Genomic DNA, 22,274 nt, shown 5'->3' on the forward strand with positions numbered 1-22,274 from the left:
CGGAGCACGCATGGACAGAAGGCAGGTCAGCTGGGTACATGCTGGGTTTGAAGTGACTGTTTGATGCCTGCATTGGAATATTGTGGAGACCTTGGAATCTGTGAGGGTGAAATTCAGGAGCAAGGTCTGGAGACCCAGATTGAGGACTCACTGGAATAGTTAAAGCCATGAGACTGAATGAAACTTTCAAGAGAGAAGTGGAGAAGAGAAAGGGACCCAAGGACTGAGCCTGGGGCCTGCATCAGCAAGAGTCTGACAGGAAGGGAGGCCAAGAGCTGTGGGGTTTGGTTGGGGTACAGTCAGGAAGGAAACAAGAGTGATCCCCTGTGTCGGGTTCTACCGGCAGCCACAGAAGATTTAGCCCAAGAGAGTCAGACTAAAATCATGTGGCCTGGTTATTTCTTGACTCCTAAAATTCTATTTAAATCCTCCTGCCAGTGCAGGAGACTCAGGAGACACAGACACAGGTTCTGTTCAATCCCTGGGTCGGGAAGATGCCCTGGAGGAGGGCATGGCAACCCACTCCAATATTCTTGCCTGGAGAATCCCATGGACAGAGGAACCGGGCGGGCTTTAGTCCATGGGGTTGCATAATTGGATACAACTGAGCAACTGAGCACATACACATAATTCTATTTAATTACGGTGAAAGATTAACTATTGATATCTTAGCAAGAGTCATGCCAGTGAGCAGAACCATGTTATACTCCCAGGACACAGGGTGTCATCTGTAACACTCTGAACTCACAGACATTGCCAGATCACAATTTATCCTTTACCTTTAGTTTACCTGTAATTAAAGTCCAGCCTGTTTACCACTCTCAGCCCAGTGTGGTCAGTGCTCAGGTTGTGTGCTGTTTTTCACACGGCGTTTGCAAAGCTGTGAGCATTCCACTTCGCTTCTGTCTGCCCTCCCGTTGGAAACACCTGGTGTTTTATATCAGCTGGCGATTCAGACTCCTAACTCCTCGGGCCATAGATGGTCCATTCGTTAACTACAGGCAGGCCCTCCTTTCCTCGGGCCCACTGGCATGAGGAGGTGGGGTCAGCGCGCTGGAGCTTGGCCCTGAGAGTAACGCCTGCTTTTTTTCTCTCCGCTCCCCTCCGATCACCTGGCCCTCTGCAGCCCCAGGACGGGTACCGGATGGTGCAGCAGTTCCAGTTCCTGGGCTGGCCGATGTACAGGGACACGCCGGTGTCCAAGCGCTCCTTCCTGAAGCTCATCCGCCAGGTGGACAAGTGGCAGGAGGAGTACAACGGCGGGGAGGGACGCACGGTCGTGCACTGCCTGTGAGTACACGCGTCCACCAGACGGACACCAGCCCCAACGCCTCGCCTCACTGCCTCTTGTTCATTATAAACGGAGAAGAAGTAAGCAGATCTGGGCGACAGCTTAGTTTGCAGAAAACAAGCACATGCGCATTTTACCTTTGGAGGGAATGTCGCTGCTATAAATTGAGCCCCAACCTTGTGACTGGAAGCCGCTGCCTCCCGAAAAAAATACCTGGGTGGGTTCAGTGAGCTCCTTCCAGCTCTTGAGAGCACGTTGTTAAGCTTCGGGGAATTTTCTGAGCTGGTTGTGAAACTGTTGGTAACCTGAAATCCTCAGCGGCAGACGTGTTTATGTCACGGACGTCAGCAAATGCCACAGTCAGGGGGCCCTCCCCGTTACGGCAGAACTGGTTTACCAGCGCACTCATTGGTGATTCTGTTGGATTTCATGACCAAGGTTTCAGAGGAACTGTTTCCTTCTTCTTTGTGGTGTTAAGAGAGTTTTGTTTTGTTTTGTTTTGTTTGCCTGGGGACAGATATATATTGGGAAGATTTGGTTACAGCCAGGGTCTGCAGACTGGTCTCCAGACCAGCAATTTTAACAAGTGCTAAAATGGGAGATCCTTGGCTGCAGAATAATGGTTCCCAACCTTGGCTGCACATCTGGGGAGCTTTAAAAAACAAACAAACAAACAATGCCCAGGCCACAGCAAAACAATTAAATCCAGATCTCTGGGGGTGGGAAGACTGGGCAACAGTGCCTTTTTAACTCCCGGATTATTTCAGCACGAGGCCGAGGTTGCGAGCCGTGGCTTGAGTCTGCGTGCTTTTCAAAGCACTTTCACCTGCATCTTCTCGTGGGCGAGGAGAGGAGCTAATCAACCGGCTGGAGGTGGCTTAATGGGCAGCGATTAGAAAGCCTGGCAGTCTGGGGAGATGGGGAGAGAGTCTGTGGACACTGAGTATGAGCTTCCTTCTCTTTTCAGTGGAGCGTTGTTAACAAGCTCCCAGGGAGCTCTCTCCCAAATTGAAGGGAAGACAAAGCTCTGCTCCGGGGACACTGACCCTGGTTACAGCAACCAGCATGGCCGAAGGCTCGTTACTCTCTGCTCGCTGCCGTATCTTGCGAGATGCCCCACCCCCAGCCCCCACCCCGGGTCTGGGAACCCAGGACTCTGCCACCTCTCAGCACCGAATGTGGCAGGAAACCGCCGTCCCCTCAGGAACAGTCTTATGAAGCAACCAACACCGGCCCTTCATCAGAAGTCCCCCAACTCCTCCCCTCCACCTTCCCCTTCTTTCTCAGGGACCCAGTTCATTAAAATCATCTCCACCGAGAAAACGTCCAGAAGGATCAATGAACTGCTCCCATCCCCGTTTTTATTCCTCTACTTGCAGACTTAACTTCTGATCAGAATAAGATCAGAGGGTCACCTGTGTGAGGTGATACAGCCCTGGCGAGGATAATCGACATTTTAGTGAGAGCTTGTATTCGATCGGTTAGGTTTTCTTGGGGATGCAAAAACAGTTTGCAGTTACCAATTTCTGCATCAGGAGCCTGCTAGCCTCTGGAACTAGGAACATCACACTTCTAGAAGCTTCCTGACCAGGGCCAGCCCTGGGACCCAAATGGCTGCATCCCACATGTATTAAGTTCACCTTAAAAAATGCATTCAGGTATACAGTAGGTGCAGACAAATACTGTTTGATTCCACTTATACAAGGTGTACCTAGAAGAGTCAGACCCATAGAGTCAGAAAGTATTAGTCCCTTGGTAGGTGCCAGGGGCCGATGGTGGGGGAGAATGGGGAGCTAGCATTTAATGGGGACAGAGTTTCAGTTTAGGAAGGTGAAAGTTTTCAGGCTATGGACGATGGTGAGTTGTACATTGTGAAGGTACTTAGTGCCACAGAACTGCACAGTTAAATACGGTTAAAATAGTATGTTTTATGTCATGTGACTTTTACCACAATAAAAAAAAATTTTTTTAATCATAACAGGAAAAAAGGGGGGGCTACATCCCAGTAGTGGGAGATCTGAGGCCCCAGGAGGGATTTGCGGGGAAGATGCAAAGACCCATTAAGTCACTGCACCTCGTAGACCACCCTGTAGACACTCTCTCCAAGGCACGGCTATGACCCCAGACTGAACAGTTCCACCCCCTGCCCACGGGATACCTAAGACAGTGGCTGTTCTCTCACCCAGTGGACACTGCGGGCACCTGCTGCTTCTGCCCTCCTGCCAGCCGAGCCCCCGGCACCTTCTCCTGCTGAGAGATCCTGGACTTCTCCCTGGGAACCATCCTCCCCACAACTCTGAAGTCCCAGCTGTTGCCATGGGGCTGCCATTTACTCTCTCCATATCACGGGGGCAGGGTGTGAGACCCAGGCTGGGGTCAATGCTGACTGTTGTCAAGATTTTAAAATCTTAATCTTAGGTTTTTTAGTTGTAGGAACAGAGTTAGGTTAAATCGGTATCCTTCAGTTCAGGCCAGGAGACGTTGCCTTGACCCACAGGCAACCTGCTGTCCACCCCACCACCTCCGAGATGAGACCTTCTTCCTATTCAGTATAGCGCAGTGCCACCTACTGGCCATGGGCAGAGTATCCATTCCCGGGACGCCCTTCAGGGCTGTGAACTGGATGGTTCACAGAAAGCAAGCAGGGAATTCTTTGTCTTTATACACGTCTTCCAGCTGATAAAACTAGTCAGAATGGGTAGAATTAAGGTCTCATGCTTTTTCAACCCTTGATGAAAGTAATGGATGTAGACAGTGGTCATTGACAGCTGCTGAAAGCACTAGATGAAAAGCCAATGGAGGAGAAACAGTGAGGTGTCAATGCAGAGAGAGATAAGAGACTGAAGAGCAGAAGAGAAAATTCAGGAACAACCACACCTCGGGGTCCCCTGACTCACAGCAGGGTCCCACAGCAGCACACCACCTGCAGGGCAGTGATCTCCCTTCTCACGCTACCCAGAGAGCATCTCCAGTGCATGCTGTCTTCAGTGCAGACCTGCAAAGGAAGACAACAGAGCTTCTACAGAAAATCTTCACCTGAAGGAGTAATCAGAGATGAGTTACGCAGGACACAGAACAGCGGCCATAAAGGAAGACATTGGTAAATTGGGTCGTTAAAGCTGAGCACTCCCGTTCATCCAAGGAGCGTGGAAGCACAAGACGGGACACTGACATTTGCTCTCCATACATCTGACAAAGAATTCCTAGCCAGCATGCCAAAGAACTGCTGAATTCGACAAGAAAAGGACAGACAATCCAACTGTTGGGCAAAATGCTTGATGAGAACTTCATTTTTTCAAAAAAGAATATCCAAATAGCCAATAAGCATAGAAAAGGCATCATTAGTTTTCAGGAGAATGTGCATTAAAATACAGCAAAATTGGGTGCCCCTACATTCTCACCAGAATGTCTAAAATTTAAACAAATAAATGGTTCTAAGTGTTGGGAGACTGTGGACTCCCAAACAGGAACAAAGTACACGTACAACCATTTTGGAACCATTTAAATAGCATATGTTTGTGCGTGCGTGCATGCTAAGTCGCTTCAGTCGTGTCCAGCTCTTTGTAACCCTGTGGACTGTAGCCCACCAAGCTCCTCTGTCCATGGGATTCTCCAGGCAAGAATACTGGAGTGGATGGCCATGCCCTCCTCCAGGGGATCTTCCCAACCCAGGCATCAAACCCATGTCTCTGTCTCCTGCATTGGCAGATGGATTCTTTACCACTAGCGCCACCTGGGAAGCCCTTTAACAACATTTACCAAAGCTAAATATAAATATATCCTCTGAGCTCTTCTGCTGTGAGGTCTGTGACTGCAAAAATGACTCATAAATGCAATAGGAGACGTGCTTATAGCAAACATACTCATAATATGGAAAACTGCAAACAGCCCAAACATTCGTCAGCTCCTAGATAAAGAAATTATGCAGTAGTACATCCACTCAATGGAATTATTCTCAGCAACATAAGAAGAAAAGGCTTCCCTGGTGGCTCAGATGGTAAAGAACTGCCTGCAATGCAGGAGACCCAGGCTCAATCCCCGCGTCCAGAAGATCCCCTGGAGAAGGGAACAGCTACCCACTCCAGTATTCTTGCCTGGAGAATTCCATGGACAGAGGAACCTGGCGGGCTGCAGTCCATGGGGGTCCCAAAGAGTTGGACACGACTGAGCGACTAACACACACAATGTAGGAGGGCAAACTGCTGATACAACGTGGGTGCTTCCCACACAGTTAATGTTAAACAAAATAAGCCAGACTCAGAGAGCACATGCTGTATGATTCCATGTGTACAGAATTCAAAAACAGACAAAAGAAACTAATGATGCCAGACCTGAGAACAGAGATTATCTTGAAGGTGTTGGTGGTTTTGGTGAGGAAGGAATACTGGGGAGAGGGGATCCAGGGGGCTGATCGTGGTCAGTATCTTGATCCAAATGGTAGTTAATGGTATATGCATTTGCAAAAGTTAACTGCGATCTATACTTAACCACTTGTGGGCTTAATTGTAGGTATCTTATACTTTATTTAAAAAACTGATTTGGAACTTAAGCATGGAATGATCAAGCTGGCATTGGAACACAGTGATCAATCTTAAAATCACAAGACAAGGTGATGTCCTATGCCTGCTTCCTAATGAAAGTTCACTTATAAAGTATATTTATCCAGAAAGAAAAAAATCCTGAATTTCTTATGAAACTCTGGAGCTAAATCCCAATTAACAGAAAGCACAGGATTAGAGATTGGTGAATGTGGGGCTGTCTGCAGGGAAAATGACCCCATTTCCTCAACAAATAAATTGCCAAGAGGAAACAATGAGAGAGCAAAAAGAACCCACAGATTAAAATAAACTTGCAAGACTTGTCAACCGAATGCAGTGTGGACTTTGCTTGGATGAGGATTTGAAAAAGTCAACCGTAAGAAAAAGTCTAAACAACCTGGGAAATTTGGACAGTACCTAGAAATTTGATTCTGTTAAACTGTAGTGTTTATTTTAGGTGTAATAACAATGGTATTGTGTTTATTAAAAAAAAAAGTCCTTTGCATCCTTGGAAAAGTGGTTGATTCCAGAGCTGGTACAAGGGAGAAGTTACAGGACCAGTTAGAAAATCTCATGGTTCTAGAAAGTAAGGACGTGCTTGAAAAAGGTTGGAGGAACCAGCCTGATGGAGCTCCTAATGGCCAAAGCCAGAACAATTTCAGCAACAAAATAAACATGGATACTATTTTAGCTCAAAGAAATGAAATTGATATGTATAAGTCTAAAGTGACATAAATAATAGAAATAAATAAGCAAATAAAATTTCAAACAGTGCCTGAGAGTTCTCTCTTTAGAGCAGGATGTAGAAGGAAAGAGTGATGTGGACACCAATTAGACAGGTGTCAGAGACGTCACTTTGCTGACAAAGGTCCGTAGAGACAAAGCTGTGGTCTTTCCAGGAGTCATGTATGGATATGAGCGTTGGACCATAAAGAAGGCTAAGCGCCGAAGAATTGATGCTTTCAAACTGTGGTGCTGGAGAAGACTCTTGAGAGTCCCTTAGACAGCAAGAAGATCAAACCTAAAGGAAATCAACCTTGACTATTCATTGGAAGGACTGATGGTGAAGCTGAAGCTCCAATACTTTGGCCATCTGATGTGAAAAGCCGACTCATTAGAAAAGATCCTGATTCTGAGAAAGAATGAAGGCAGGAAGAGAAAGGGACAAGAGGATGAGATGGTTGGATGACATTACTGGCTCAATGGATGTGAGTTTGAGCAAATTCAGGGAGATGGTGAAGGACAAGGAAGCCTGACGTGCTGCAGTTCGTGGGACTGAAAAGAGTCGGACACGACTTAATGACTGAAGAACAAGCAGTGCAGTGAACACTGTTGCAGACAGGATCCCTAAATGGGCATGAATAACAGTGGATGAAGCTTTGAGGAGAACAAGATAGTTACATAATCCCAGTGTATTTTTCCCAAGATACTTATTAACTACAAAGAGAAGCATCATGAGTACATGGTGAAAAAATCTGCCAGACATCCACCATCTTAATAAGCAACCAAGGCCAGCATCGCCAGCAACAAGACAGTCAACACCATGAACCTTCGAAGGAGGCGACAGCCTTTCCATGGTTTTCTTACCAAAGTGCATAACCTCATGTTCAATGATAAGAAAGCATCAGAGGAATCAAAATGAAGGTACTTTCTACAATTTGTATTTTGTGATGACTTCTCAAATCGTGGATGGGGGACCATGGCTCTTTTCTGCATCTCATTCTGTATTCCATATTCTGCAAAACAACTGACCAGTCCTCTTTCAAACTGTCAAGGTCAAAAAAGACAAGGGAACACTGAGGACGCAGCTCATAGGAAACACTAAATGCTAGGTGGGTCCTGGACTGAATCCTGGACCAGAAGAAAGGACGGTTGTAGAAAAACTGGACACCCTGACCAAGGTCTGTAATTTAGTCAATAGCATTATACCAGCAGTAACTTCCTGGTTTTAACCGTTTGCTACAGTTATGTAAGACCTTCACATCAGGGAAGGTGGGCATACAGAGAACTCTCTGTGCTATTTTACAGTGATTCTGTACAATTAAAATTAATCCAAAATAGAAAGTTTTGTTTTGAAAGAGCCCTTATGAAGCCGTTTATCTCAAATTGGGACTGGAACCCAGCCAAAATCCACGGTCTTCTGACTGAGATCACAGACCGAGTTTCAGGACCTAATGAAACTCAGGTTTTCAGGTTTCATTTCTCATCGCAGAAAGTATTCCGTGAGAGACAAAGTGATAGGTAGGAAGTGTATTTATTCAGAGAGAAACACGCTCCACAGACAGAGTGTGGGCCATAGCAGCAGCGAGTGTGGCAGTCTCAAACTATGGTTGTGATTACCTTTTAAGGGATGGGTACTTTCCTAGGCTAGTGAGTGGGAGAATTATTCCAACTATTTGGAGAAGGGGTGGGGATTTCCAGGGATTGGGCCATCGCCCACTTTTTGGTCTTTGATGGTCCACTTTGGAACTGCCATGGCACCTCTGGGTGTCATTTAGCTTGCTGATGTTTTGCATTGAGCTTGAACTGAGGATCAAGGTTTAGTCAAGTTGACTTGTCTGCCTTCTAGTACCCATTTGGATCGAATCAGTTTATGCTGTGTTCTCTAGCTGTGTCATTCTTTCCAAGGTTGTGTGCTGCCCTCTTCCCTCCTGTTTCATTTATATTTTAGAGACAAAGCATGAAATGCTAATAGATTGTCTGAGGCCAAATCCATCTTTGAGCATAACCCACACCCATCCCAGTTTTCCTGCAGACACTGCATGAGATGTTTGTATATTGAAAATTTTCCTGCAGGTCTTATGCAGCCGTGGGGGCAGAGGTGGAGCTGAGAGAGCAGGCCAGGTTCCCATCACCTCTGGTCAGGTGATCTGTGGGCTCTGGGCTCTGGGCTCTGTTTGCATCAGGTAGAGGGACTTGCTCGGGTGAAGCATCCCGGCCAGGAGGGCTTGGGCAGCAGATGTGACCAGGTGGTGTGAGCCATGTGCTGTGATGGTGACCCAGACCCACCACCTGCCTCTCCTCTTCCTACAGGAATGGGGGCGGCCGCAGTGGGACCTTCTGTGCCATCAGCATCGTCTGCGAGATGCTCCGGCACCAGCGAACAGTGGATGTCTTCCATGCCGTGAAGACGCTGAGGAACAACAAGCCCAATATGGTGGACCTGCTGGTAGGCCCCGGTCCATCTATCGTCCCACTTGGAGTTGGGGGGGTGATGAGGAGCCATCCCTGGTTAGCTCAGTCTGATCCCTGGTGGGAGAGGCTCGTGCTCACGGTGCATTCGCTGTGCTTGTCTGAGTTTTTCTCCTTCCTTCTCCCTTCCTCTTGCCTTTTCACCAGTAGGCTTCTCTCAACACATCTGACACGTAGAAATAGTTGAAACTCACAAGCGCACATTCTGATTAATTGCCATTCTCAGCAGCACCTTCCACATGTCTAAGCACTTCGTCTTCACAGAGAAGAAATAATCATAGCACATGAAATGCCAGATTTTCAAATTACAGATTTTATAAATAGCTTAATCACCTAATATTTATCAAAGCTGGGAATTGGAGTTTGACATCCGGACGATTGCATTTAATTACGGCGGGTATCTGAGGAGAGGATGAAAGAGGTGGAGAAACAAAGGACGAGGTGGAATGGTTTTCTTCGGGAATTTCGTGAAATCTCTTTATTGTGCAGAGCTGTTGAAATGCCGGCTGCTGTGACTCCAGAATAGGAGAACAGTTTAAAGGAGGAAGCTTTTCAATGAGGTTTTTGTATTTCTCTGTTAGTGGAGGAAGGATCTGAAGGAGACAGGGGGATTAATCCCAAGGTGGGGAGAGTGGCCTGGGATGGGGAGGGAAAGACAAGGTGGAGTCCCTGAGGAGCTTGGAAAGCTGCTATACATTGTAAATACCTTAACGGGACTAAAGAGGGAGTGGAGAGTCACGCTGAAGCTGAGGAAACAGCGATGGCCTCACCCATGATGGCCAGCTCCTGGGACCCACCCGAGCCCTGCTCAGCATCCAGGGCCATCTGCTTCCCCCACAGACGTGCTGGGTGCTTCATGAGCTGTTCTAGTTTCCAGATGCATGTGCTGCCCTGGGAATTTAACAAACAGGAACCTCTTTGGCCAGGTGCAGACTCTCAAAACCATCAGCAATTACCATGTTGGCTTCTGCGAAAAAAGGGCTGTACCCCCCACACCACTACTCCCCACCCTCCCCTGGGTGGTTGTTGTTCAGTCACTAAGTTGTCTCCGACCCTTTGTGACCCCATGAACTGCAGCACGCCAGGCTTCCCTGTCCTTCACTATCTCCCAGAGTTTGTGCAAACTCATATCCGCTGAGTCGGTGATGCTATCTAACCATCTCATCCTCTGTTGCCCCCTTCTCCTCCTGCCCTCAATCTTTCTCAGCATCAGGGTCTTTTCCAATGAGTCGGCTCTCATCAGGTGGCCAATGTTTTGGAGCTTCAGCATCAGTCCTTCCAATGAATATTCAGGGTTGATTTCCTTTAGGGTTGACTGCTTTGATCTTCCTACAGTCCAAGGGACTCTAAAGTGTCTTCTTCAGCACCACAGTTCAAAAGCATCAATTCTTCGGTGCTCAGCCTTCTTTATGGTCCAACTCTCACATCCATACATGACTACTGGAAAAAACCATAGCTTTGACTATATGGTCCTTTGTCAGCAAAGTGATATCTCTGCTTTTTAACATGGTATCTAGGTTTGTCATAGCTTTTCTTCCAAGGAGCAAGCATCTTTTAATTTCATGGCTGCAATCTCTGTCCATAGTGATTTTGGAGCCCAAGAAAATAGAATCTGTCACTGTTTCCATTTTTTCCCCCATCCTGCCCTGGGGATGTCCCTCAAACCTGCCTTCTACTCTCAGCTCTACTCATTCAAGTGAAGTGACCTCAGACAGATAACCTTGACATCGCCTTGGGCATGTCACTCTCCTGAGCCTGAGTTGTAACCAGGGATGATGTTGGTTTGTTGAGATCATCCCTTGTGACGACATGCATGAAAGTGTTTTGGAAGTGCCCCAGGTGAGAAAGCCCGTCCCTAAGACTGCAGGTGTCTACAGGGCACAGTGTGACCAGCAGCACACCTGATGCAGGTAAAAAAGCACCAGGTGCAAGCGAGGAGGCTTCAGGAGCAGGAGCATGTGTACACGTGGCACTTACAAGTGCCTTTCACACAGTCCAGACTTCACGTGGATGGGCCAGGTGCTGTGCCCAGACTTCACTGGTCAGAGGACCGTCTCACTCCCCGGGTTGTTGTTCAGTCACTAAGTCGTGTCCGATGCTTTGTGACCCCATGGACTGACTGCAGCACGCCAGGTTTCCCTGTCCTTCACTATCTCCCAGAGTTTGCTCAGACTCACGTCCATTGAGTTGGGGATGCCATCTAACCACTCCTCGGGACCCCCGTGAATTTTAGAGTTCCCCCACCCAGAATTCTCCATCTTCTGGGCTGAGGGCAGTTAGAGGGGGCCCGAGTTTAGGACAGATAAGCAGATTGGCAGAGGCTGGAAACAAATGCATGAATGAAACCATTCTGAGGCATCACTCGGTATTTAATGCCCCGATTCAGGGACAGACATGTGGCTTCCAAACATTACTTGGCATCTGAGTAAAGTGACCTTGACTTTTTAAAAAAAGTGTAATCCCCTTCTCACTGCAGCCTGACTTAAGCACATCGTTAGAAACAGACCCTTCCAGGCCTTTCCCTGAATGGCTCTGCTGAGCTTCCTTCACTCACGAGTTTTTTGGGCAGAAGCAGCGAGGCTTTTCCCAGATCCATGGTGCAGACTGCAGGATGGGGTGCTTTTCCATGAAGGCAGCTCCTGACTGCAGCCCACGTTCCCGTCATAACCTGGGCGTTTCTCTATTCATGTGCGGTTCTGAGGGAGAAACAGGATTCTTGGATTCCCAGAACCCCAGAGATCCACACCAGTTTTATGATAAGCTCCGCGGCTGAGAAATGTAAGAAAGTCCTGCAATTTCCTGAGGAAAGTGTCTGATGAATCTGTCACGGTGCCTCCTGACGGGATAATAGAGCTTATCTGGTGACCAAAGGGAAAATGTCACGGTCCTCTTTTCAGTGGGCTTGAAGATTCTTGAGTTGAATCAGGGCTCTTGTCGCTGGCATATTTGTTTTTGCTGTGAGTATAGTTTCTGTTTAGTTTGGCGCTTGTGTGTGTGTGTGTGTGTGTGTGTGTGTGTGTGTGTTGGCTGAGATAACTAATTCAGGTCAGGGTGATAAAACCTGGTACAGTTGTATTGGGCATAAAAGACCACCCAAGACTTGAGTCTTTCCTAAGTAGAGAATGTGATACCAGTAGCTGAGAAGCTCGCTCCTAGCTGTCTCTTTGTAGGAGGAGGCTAGAGCCAGGGCACCCTAGAGCAGACCCCATGCTGGCCGTCAGGAGGCAGGCAGGTGGGCATGGGGAGGCAGGAGGGCCAGGCCCCTCTGGGTCTGCTCATCCTTCCATTCAGACCCCAAAACATGCTGCCACAACCCCCATCCCCCAGTCAGGGCAGGATGAATGTTCCGAGGGGATCAAAGTGGTCCCATCTCCATCTCCCCTTGAGGCTCTGATTATTTTTCAAAATTGTGTCTGAGTTAGAAACTTCCCCGTCCATTTTGAAGCATGGCACTTTCAAGGGAGAGTCAGAGGGCCTACGGATTTATTTCTTCAACTGCTTAGGTCTGGAGGCTCCAGGGAAAAGGCAGTGGATTGCCAGGAAGCAAAATCATTCTAACACAAGACTAGATGTCTTGATGGGCTTCCCTGGTGACACCATGGTAAAAGATCCAGTGCCAATACAGAAGGCCCAGGTTCGATCCTGGGTCGGAAAGATCCCCTGGAGGAGGAAAGTGGCAACCCACTCCAGTATTCTTGCCTGGGAGATCCCAAAGACAGAGGAGCCTGGCAGGTTACAGTCCATAGGGTTACAAAAGAGTCCAATAGGACTGATCGACTAAACAGCAGCAAGGTGTTTTGACGCAGCAGGGCCACTGGGTTTGTCTCCTGACCCCTCTTGCTGCCGAACTTCTCAGTGATCCACCTCTTCAGCCAGCCCCCAGCCCTCATCAAAGGCCTGGATCCCCGTGGGGCCTCCTGCCACAGTGCAGCCTGAGACTGGCGCTACTTAACTGGTCAGATGCAGACGGGGTCCCCCACACTGAGCCGCTTTGCCTCTCGTACGGTTGCTGGGAAACCAGCTGCTTCAACACACAGTCCGCTCTCACCTTTGCTTCTGCACTTGGCTTTGAAGTTCCCAGGTCTCTGTGTTAACAGAGAAACAGCCTTTAGGAGCCAGATCTTACCCGAGAAAGTTACTGTCCCCGGGAGGCAAGGGGAGCTCTGGCCAACGTGCTGACTTGACACACTCACGTTGTGGAGTGGTTCCCTAGACCACGGTAATCAGCACAACTGTGGGCTCTCGGAGTGAGTGCAGCTGACTCTATGTGGTCAGAATGCTTGTGATCCGTGGTCAGCAAGTTTCAAGGGTACAGTTCCATATCATTAACTCTGGTCGCCGTGCTGTATGGTAGAGCTGTGGAATTCACTGCTCTTATAACTGAAAATTTGTACCCTCACCAGCATCACTCCACTTGCCCCTCCCCTAACAATGACAGTTTTAGTCTCTATCTCTCTGATACTGACTTCTCTGTAATGGGACCTTTAAAAAATTCTGAGCCCCAGGCCCACCCCAGAGACTGATCCAGGTGACATGGACCTGGCTTCAGCAGCCGTGGGACAAGTGCCCCAGGTGACCTGATGTGCAACCGAGGATAAGAAAGTTCATGGGTGGTCTAGAAAGGCCCTCAGCCGGTCCACACGTTGGATCAGCTGGGGCACTTCACAGATACAGGAGCCAGGCTGCGCCCCCGAAGATGGGGGTAGACAGAGCCCGTGTGATATGCCACAGGTGAGAAACACAGCTCAGGAGGACAAGAGGCCAGTCCTGCAGTATGGCCACGGTGGTGGCGGGGCAGGCCAAGCCCACTTCCCATTTCTTCTCTTTACTGGACCCAAGAACAGGGATCTGAGCTGCTTCCAGGACCAGGGAAGGCAGTGGCCACAGGCCAATGGGTCTGACTAAAGAACCAGATGCACAGACAGCATGTGGCCTTGGAAAGGGAGAAAGTGCTTCAGACTCTTTCAAAGCTATACTGAGTGCAATGACCCATCCATCTATCATCAGAGACAGGCAGCTGCCCCCCAGGCGTCTCATAGGCTGGTCACCCAGTGCGACCCCCTGGGAACACTGATCCAAACAGTCCCGCCTGAGGGTACTGGCACATGGGCCCACTTCCCCTCCTGGCAGGCATGTCGGGCAGAAGTGTTTTTCTGCTTGTCGGCAAGGATCCAGCTTAGACTGAAGCTGGTGTTCATTTCCAAAAGCAGGTGTGTGTGTGCAGGGGTGGTGAGGGGGAAACTCTGCCCCAGGTGAGTGCACAATCTCTTTGAAACTTCTCAGGCGACGTGGGGTGTTTGAAGTGACAGGCTGACTATGAGGCCATGTTCTGCAGACAAAGGCACTGTCCGGCCTTTGGGGGAGCCGCCTGCAGCCACCCGCCAGCACCAAGGCCTCCCATGCCCTCCCTGAGGGCAGGGACTCTTACAGTGTGACCTCATGTGGGGTATCCTTTCAAGTTTCACTTTCTCCCTGTTTTGTGAGAGCAAGGGGCATCTGAAGTGAAGGTGGGGGCTTGAAGAGGAGTTGCCAGTTACTCTGGTTACAGTCCAGCACAAAGATGCTCACGTCATCAGCTAATGTCACCCAGATTGGGAAATCCTGGGACCAAAGCATAAACGCCTTTTCTCCCCTGAAGCAGAGATGGTTCATGTGGCTTAATTATACTGTTCAAAAGAGAGAAAACCGCCAAAGATGGGCTGTATCTGGTGATCAAGTGTAATCAGGTTCCAAGTGGGAGGATTTCAGGTGTTTTTCGAGGTGCCTGGGGGAGGGGACCAGCAATTTGTGATCCTTCTGCTCATTCCCTGTACAGAACCAGTCATCACAGAGTCTGTGGAGCTAGCAGCCTATTTAGGAAGGATGAGATGAGAGAGACAACTCATTTTGAAAAATTGTAGTCATGCCTATGATGGGGCACCTTCAGTGATCCCCCCCCCAACAGCCAACCCTTGGGATGAACCCGAAACCCCTTCCTGGCTTCCTCATTCACCTTTGACCCAAGGCAGCAGCCACGTGGCCCTTTAAGTGCATCTTACTATGTTAAGGATCAACAGTAAAAAAGCTGCCTGCCAATCCAAGAGGTGTAGATTTGATTCCTGGATCGGGAAGATCTAGGAAATGGCAAGCCACTCCAGTATTTTTGCCTGGAGAATCCCATGGACAGAGGAGCCTGGTGGGTTACAGTCCCTGGGGCCATAGAGAGTTGTACACGACTGAGCGACTGAGCATGCATAACACTCTGTTAAGAAGACGGTCCCTAGTTGGCATTGAAACTAACTGCACAGCTAGCTTTGTACAAAATCATGTTTCTGCAAGAAGGAACTGATCTCTTAGGTTTCCACGAAAAAGAAAAAAAGAATTGTCTGTGTGATTCACAAAAACAGCAATGATTGGAGCTCGCCTCAGCCAGTGTCAGCCATGAGCTGACAGCATCAGGATTTTGAAATTCTAGTGATTTCTTGTAAATATTCTGAAAATAGTATCAGATCCCAAAACAATAAATCCTAGAATGTGGATTGAAAGCTTGCACAGGTGCTGGTCCGGGATCTGAGAAAGCTGCACTCAAGAGAAATGAGTTCGCTGCCCCATTAATAACTGGGATGTGGCTCCCAGGGGGCATCAGACATTGCCCCCAGTGCCTGTCCCTGTTCTGCCATCTTTACCCGGGCAGCCTGCCAGGAGGACCACAGTCAGGAGGCCCCCAGGCTTTACCATTCAGACTGGGACACTTTTGAGAGCAAACAAGGCTTCAACTATCCATTCCGCCAAGATAACAGGCATCAGTCAAGACTGTCCTGGGCAACCCAAGGCACTTAATATCCACCTCCCCCAGTCCACATGCTCCTCCTCCAGCTCCCCATCACCTGCTACCCCCTCACATCTCCCCTGAGAACTGCTGCTCCCCACTCCACTGCACCCATGTTGGGGACCATTCGTGGGCCCCACTCAGCTCTGCCTCTTGGGGGCCCTTGGGTCCCTGTCTCATCCTCCTCATTGGACCATGGACTTCTCAGAGTCAGGGGCCAGGTCAAGGTACTTGGTATTTAAGAGGTGCTTCATAACTGTTCATAAACCAGAGGGAGTCCTGCTGACTGACAAGGGTAAAGCCAGGCCAGGCATGAAGCCATGTTTATTCACTGAGCAAATCAGGAAGGCGCATCTTCAGCCTCCCTCCCAATACACCTCTTGGCTTTCCCATAATTTGTCCTCAGGATGTTGATATAACAGGTGCACTTACACGTGTGGACAAACAGATGTGTTCCAGTTGTCTGGAACTTTCCAAGAAGCCTCACAAGTGTAGATGTCAGAATATTTCTTTCATTGGCCTTGTGTGTAATATCTACAGTGAATACGTGTGTGGTCCAGGATTGTGACGTCCTAGCTCATTTCTGATTCACCTCCTTCTCAGGTTGATTGCTTCCAATTAAAGCCCTAATTGGGGCTTCTGAGCAGTAAAGAATCTGCCTGCCAGTAGAGCAGGCGCAGGTTCGATCCCTGGGTCTGGAAGATCCTCTGGAGAAGGAAACGGCAACCCACTCCAGTATTCTTGCCTGGACAGTCCCACGGACAGAGGAGCCTGGCGGGCTACGGTCGGACTTGACTGAGCACGCACTCACGCACAGCATCATTGCTCTCAGAGAAATGGGGCCCGCTATGGCCGCGCTGATGTTGTGTCCCTTCTGTGTTCCAGGATCAGTACAAGTTCTGCTACGAGGTAGCCCTAGAGTACTTGAATACTGGCTGACGGCATGAAGAGCCCCGCACACCAACCTTCCATCCTGCACAGCCAGGAAGTGCCACGGTGTTTGTGCCGATGAGATGAAGACAGCTCCATATGCTTATTTTGCTTTGCCTAATTGGCTCTTTTTAAAAAAGAGTCCAAGAAAAAAAAGTGTTTATAAAACTGCTTGCACTGCCCGATTCCCAATAGTGCTGCTGCCTGACCGAAACCCACCCACAGCACCCAGCGGTCCAACCCCGTCGTCCTGGGCACCAGCCCCTTCGAGCAGCGCGGACAGATGGTAAATTGAAGAGCACAATTATATTCTTATGAAGGAATTTGTACCTTTGGGGTATTATTTTGTGGCCCGTGAACGTTTCTTATTGTCACAGCTGAGTGTACATTTTCGTTCTGTGGAGAATGCTACCTGGCATTATGATAATATATTATTTTAGTTAATATTTGTATTTTAACATGTCGCATAATATATGTAGCTTTCCAAGACTAACAGATAAACGTATAATGAACCAAGAGATGTTGTATGAGTTGTTGTTTCTATCAGATTTGTATCGTTTCCGAGGGAAAAGCTCGGGAGGCGTTCGGTTCAGGAAGGCGGAGGTCGGCGATCAGGTTCACAGATCTGAAGTTCTTCAGTTCTTCCTGTGTGTTTATATTGTAAATATTTTTGATTTCATCAGATTATTTATTCATTAAAAGAAATTTTTGTGAAGCGCGGTGAGTGACAATCATTTTTATCCAGCCCTGGAAATCATTCACTGTATGATGCTACCTGTGTGAATTCTCAGCTCAATAAATAAAGACGCGTGAGCAGTGTGGTGTCTGCTTGGTGTCCTGACACCCCGCGGGGCAGCTCTGGTCACTCCTGGCCTCGGGCAGAGAAACCATGGCTGGTCTGCTGGATTGGAGCAGGTGGAGTTAGGATTTCGGAGAGATCTTTTGTCAGGGAGAAATCGAGACCCATCCTGAGCTGCTCCTCTGAGCCCCAGAGGCCACCGGCCAGTGAGCTCTGACCTGGCGGGCAGGCTCTGACAGGAGCTCTGGGCTGGACTCCAGAGTGGTGATTTTCTGAGCAGGAGGAGAAGCCTCTGCCTTTCTCTGGGGGATCATCTCCATCCTTTCCAGGCTTCATTCATGCCTGAGACTCACTGCCAGAACACTCTTTAGAGAGTGGCAGGACCAGAGTGCATTTGAGCCAGACACCACGCTGGACAGACGTTTCTTGCAGAAGGGACTGCAGCCTGAGGGCTCTGCTGGCCTCTGAAGGAGGAGGAAGCTGGGCGAGGTCACACACCGAGTGCAAGCTGAGCCCCAGCCTGTGTGACCCGTGGGTGATGGGGACAGTCCTTCGAGAACACCCGTCTGTGCTGAAAACTGCAGGGGCTTCCTCTAGTGGCAGCAGGTCCTTCCCCCCAGTGGTAGGACTGGACATAGTTTGAAGCCATTGAGCCATCGGATAGCTGAGAGACTTGGTCACAAGAGACTGAGCAACGTGTCCAGAGTCACCCGGCCTGGTGGGTGCCGGCTGCCTGCAGGGCCTGGGGGAGGTAGGGGCAGCGTCCTAGCATCACACCTGTGTCATTTATACAGCACTCGGGGTAGGACCTGCCCAGGGGCTTCCCTGGTGGCTCAGCTGGTAAAGAATCTGCCTGCCAGTGCAAGAGAAGTAAGACGCGGGTTCGATCCCTGGGTCCGAAAGATCCCCTGGAGAAGGGAATGGCAACTCACTCCAGTATTCTTGCCTGGGAAATCCCATGGACAGAGGAGCCTGGTTGGGTACAGTCCAAGGGGTCGCAGAGTCAGACACGACTGAATGACTACCACAAGGTAGGACCTGCCCCTCCTGTGAGACAGGACACAGCCCACTGCCCGCTCTAGGCATCTCGGTGACTAAGACTGACAAGGTCAGAGTTTGTCCATCAAGGGCCCGAGGTTGACCCTGAATCTGAGACCTGCCGTCTTCTGCACTCTGAGTACACTGTCCCCTAGCCCCCTTGAAGGGGAAGGAAACCCATACGTGCTCGGGAAGTGCTAGCTGCCACCGATTGGGTCTGGACCAGATAACTCACTACCCAGGTCCCCCAGGTCCCCGTAGAAAGTGGCCTCTATGCATCACCACGCCAACCCTCTTGGACGAGCTCCTGAAAGATGAAAAGCCTCTTGCTGTCTACCTCTCTGGGATTCAGGAATGGGGACCATTCCCGTGTCCAGGGCGCCCTTGTACCAAGGCTGGGTTGTGAGAGAAGTGGAGCCCTTGGTCCTCTTGGACAAGGTCATGGTGGTCTTTACTCCACGAAGCGTGGGAGGAGGAATCATTCCAGGAGGGCCCAAGATCATGGGTGTAGGAATGCTGTTAGCTCTTGGTCCCTCCCTTTTAGGTCAAAGCCGTCTCACCTGGGAGCAGTGGTTTCCACCAGACTTTTGAACCTGTTAGATTTTCACCCTCCTTTCGCTTGTCTTTAGCCCTTAGCAGAAATAGTGCTGGAGGAGCAGTGACGTTTGGAGGCTGTTTCTCATCCTGTGAGGCGGGCTGCAGGGTCAGGATTCCTGCCGCTTTCTGGACACAGCAGAAGTCCCTGCCCTTTGCAGATGAAAGAGGCCGACCGCTCGACTGTGTCCCTTCTCTGTCTTCTCTCAGGACCCGGGGTCCCCCTCCCTGTGGCGTCCGGTGACAATGAGGTCCAGGTCCCTGACTTCTGATATGGTCCTGCTCAAGGACAGCCTCATCATAGCGTTGGGTCTGGGTGCTGTGGTGTCTGTAATGTGTAAACTTGGCCTCAGTGGACTGCGTTTCCCAGGATTCCATTCTCTGTGTTTCCAGGTAGGTGGGCCCCGGGGTCACCCAGTGCCTGATGCGGAGGCAGGAGTGAGGTGGCAGCTCTGCTGTTTTTACCCTCAGAGGCCCAGCAGTTGCCCCAAACTGACTGGGTGACCCTGCAGTGACTGGCACCCAGCATGAACTGCTCACCATCTGGATCCAAACCTATGCCTGTATGGTTAGGTTTTTCTCAGACCTCCCAGTTCTGGGTACCAAAATCAGCACCAGTTATCTACTGCTGATTAACAATCATCCCAAAATCCAAATGCTAAAAACACCAAAAAACAGTGATTATCTCATGCAGTTTCCATGGGTCAGAAATCCAGGAATGGCTTTGCTGGATGGTCCTGGCTCTAAGTTCACTCATGCAGAGACTGTCCAAGTGTTAGGTTAGGGCTGTGGTCATCTGAGAGCCTGCAGGGGACAGGGACCCGCTTCCAGGGTGGCCCCACACACCTGACAAGTTGGTGTAGGAGGCCCCAGTCCTCTCCACATGGGCCTCTTCACAGGCTGCTCTTGTCCTTGCAGCATGATGAGGTCTTCTCCCAGTGACCCAGGCAGCAATGCAGAGGTCTTTCATGACCTGGCTTTGGAAGTCATGCCGTCATTTCCACTGTATGCTATTGCTTTCTAAAGTCAGCCCTGTTTCGTGTGGGAGGGGACACACCAGGGCACCAGTCCCAGGATACAAGAGTCCTTGAGGCCTCCTGGAGGCTGGCTATCCCCCTGCCAGCCCACCTCAGACCCCCACCTCAGCTGGAACCTCTCCAGTGGGCTGGTCAGCTGGACACAGTAAATCTTATCCCCAGATGCTAAGCCTGTCAGTCAAGGTCACTCCTCTCATGTACGGTACACTCCCTGTTGCTGTACGTCTTTATTGTACCTGCTTCTTCTGCTGACATTACCTCTAGTTGCCTTTGCTGTGTCCTAAGGAACTTTTATTTTATTCCATTGTAAAGGAACTTACTCCACAGCCTGGATTCCCATGAGGCGCTCTTTTCCCACCTCCCGAGGAAGCACCCCTCCCCCCAAGTAGAAGCAGCTCATTCTTCCACATTCCAGGTGCTTCCTCATCTTCAGCAGCTGCCCTTCATATGCCACTTGAGCTAACAGATGGCCACATCCTGCAGCTGGTCACCTCGAATGGCCTCGCCTCTGAAATCTTCCAGCTTGCCAGACTCTGACCCCAGCCTCTTTGGCTGCCAGCTTCCCCTTGCCCTGTCACCACCTTCCTTGCTCTTTGAATGTATGAAGCCCTTCAGGTCGTTCTCTGAGCAAGGCTCCCCTTCTTACCTTCTTTCCCAAAACAGCCTAAGCCTCATAATGCAGTGCTTCATCCAATAGCCTCGGTGCTCTTGACTCCTTACAGTAGCATCATGTCTGTCCTACAAATGGTCAGCTTTAGAGAAGTCTATCCAGGACTTCACAGAGAAGGCAATGGCACCCCACTCCAGTATTCTTGCCTGGAAAATTCCATGGAAGGAGGAGCTTGGAGGGCTGCAGTCCATGGGGTCACTGAGGGTCGGACACGACTGAGCAACTTCACTTTCACATGCTAGAGAAGGAAATGGCAACCCACTCCAGTGTTCTTGCCTGGAGAATCCCAGGGACAGGGGAGCCTGGTGGGCTGCCGTCTATGGGGTTGCACAGAGTCGGACACAACTGAAGTGACTTAGCATCCAGGACTTCAAGTCCCAGACGAGCTAGAGTAGCAAAGACTATAGATTTATCCTCCTAATTGAAACCAAAAAAAGCGGTGGGGAGGGGAGTGTGAAATATCTTTTAAGATAATTCTCAAGGGACTTTCCTGGTGGTCCAGTGGTTAAGACTTTGATTTCCAACACAGGGGGGGTGGGTTCAGTCCCTGGTTGGGGAGCTAAGAACTCACATGCCTTGTGGTCAAAAAAGTTGAAGTGTAAAACAGAAGCAATATTGCAACAATTCAATGAAGACTTTAAAAATGATGCACATCAAAAGAGAATCTTAAGAAAAAAGAAAAGATGGTTTTCAAGACACTGGACATCAAATAATGCTGGGAACAGAAAACATGTTAAATGAACCCTAGGATCGCCCAGCTTACAGACTTGAAAGAATATCCAGATAATGGATGCACAGAGGGGAAGTCCAGATGGAGCCCAGTGGTTCCCCTCATTGTGTGAACTGAAAGTTCAAAATAGCTAGAATGCCTAGTTTGCAGAGCAGAGTAGCAGAGATAAGAATGCTACATACAGAAGGAATTCTGAACATCTGCAAAGTCCCAATCAAGTCTTCAGCTAAGTACTGATCAGGATAAACATCAAGAAAGGACGTGAGGCTGAAGAAAGAACCACCCAAAAAGACAAGAGTGAAGAATACTCAGTTCACATGGGACCATACAGCTCCTGTTCCCACTGGACAGAGCACCCAAGAAAGTTTGGCCTCGGTAGGTGGGGAAATTATCTCTAGACTAAACACAGCTGTAGTCCTGCCTAGCAAAGCAATAACCAAAAGGATCAAACTGTTTCCAAGTAACTTAACTCACCACAGAAGAAAACTCAAGAATATTTATAGGAATACAAAAATACCCAGTACCCAAGAAAGCAGACATCCAATTCAAAATTACCAGGCACACAAAGAAGCAGGGATGTATGACACACACAAAAAGAGGAGAAAACTAATCAATTGACACTAACTCAGAAATAACATGGATGACGG

At 49.3% G+C, this 22,274-nt stretch overlaps 1 protein-coding gene across 6 annotated transcripts in view; it reads left to right on the forward strand.

Annotated features, from left to right (window-relative positions):
• PTPRM (protein tyrosine phosphatase receptor type M) overlaps nucleotides 1–17,474 on the forward strand; it is a 662,162-nt gene extending 644,688 nt beyond the window's left edge. For all 6 annotated transcript variants that reach the window (XM_061399910.1, XM_061399904.1, XM_061399907.1 and 3 more), the window contains 3 exons: nucleotides 1,127–1,290; nucleotides 8,863–8,998; nucleotides 16,715–17,474. In XM_061399910.1, the coding sequence (XP_061255894.1) occupies nucleotides 1,127–1,290; nucleotides 8,863–8,998; nucleotides 16,715–16,768 (354 nt within the window). In that variant the 3' untranslated portion in view covers nucleotides 16,769–17,474. The remainder of the gene's footprint in view (nucleotides 1–1,126; nucleotides 1,291–8,862; nucleotides 8,999–16,714) is intronic.
• The last annotated feature ends 4,800 nt before the right edge of the window (nucleotides 17,475–22,274 follow it).

The sequence above is a fragment of the Bos javanicus genome, chromosome 24 (assembly GCF_032452875.1).
Source record: "Bos javanicus breed banteng chromosome 24, ARS-OSU_banteng_1.0, whole genome shotgun sequence".
Lineage (NCBI taxonomy): Eukaryota > Metazoa > Chordata > Mammalia > Artiodactyla > Bovidae > Bos > Bos javanicus.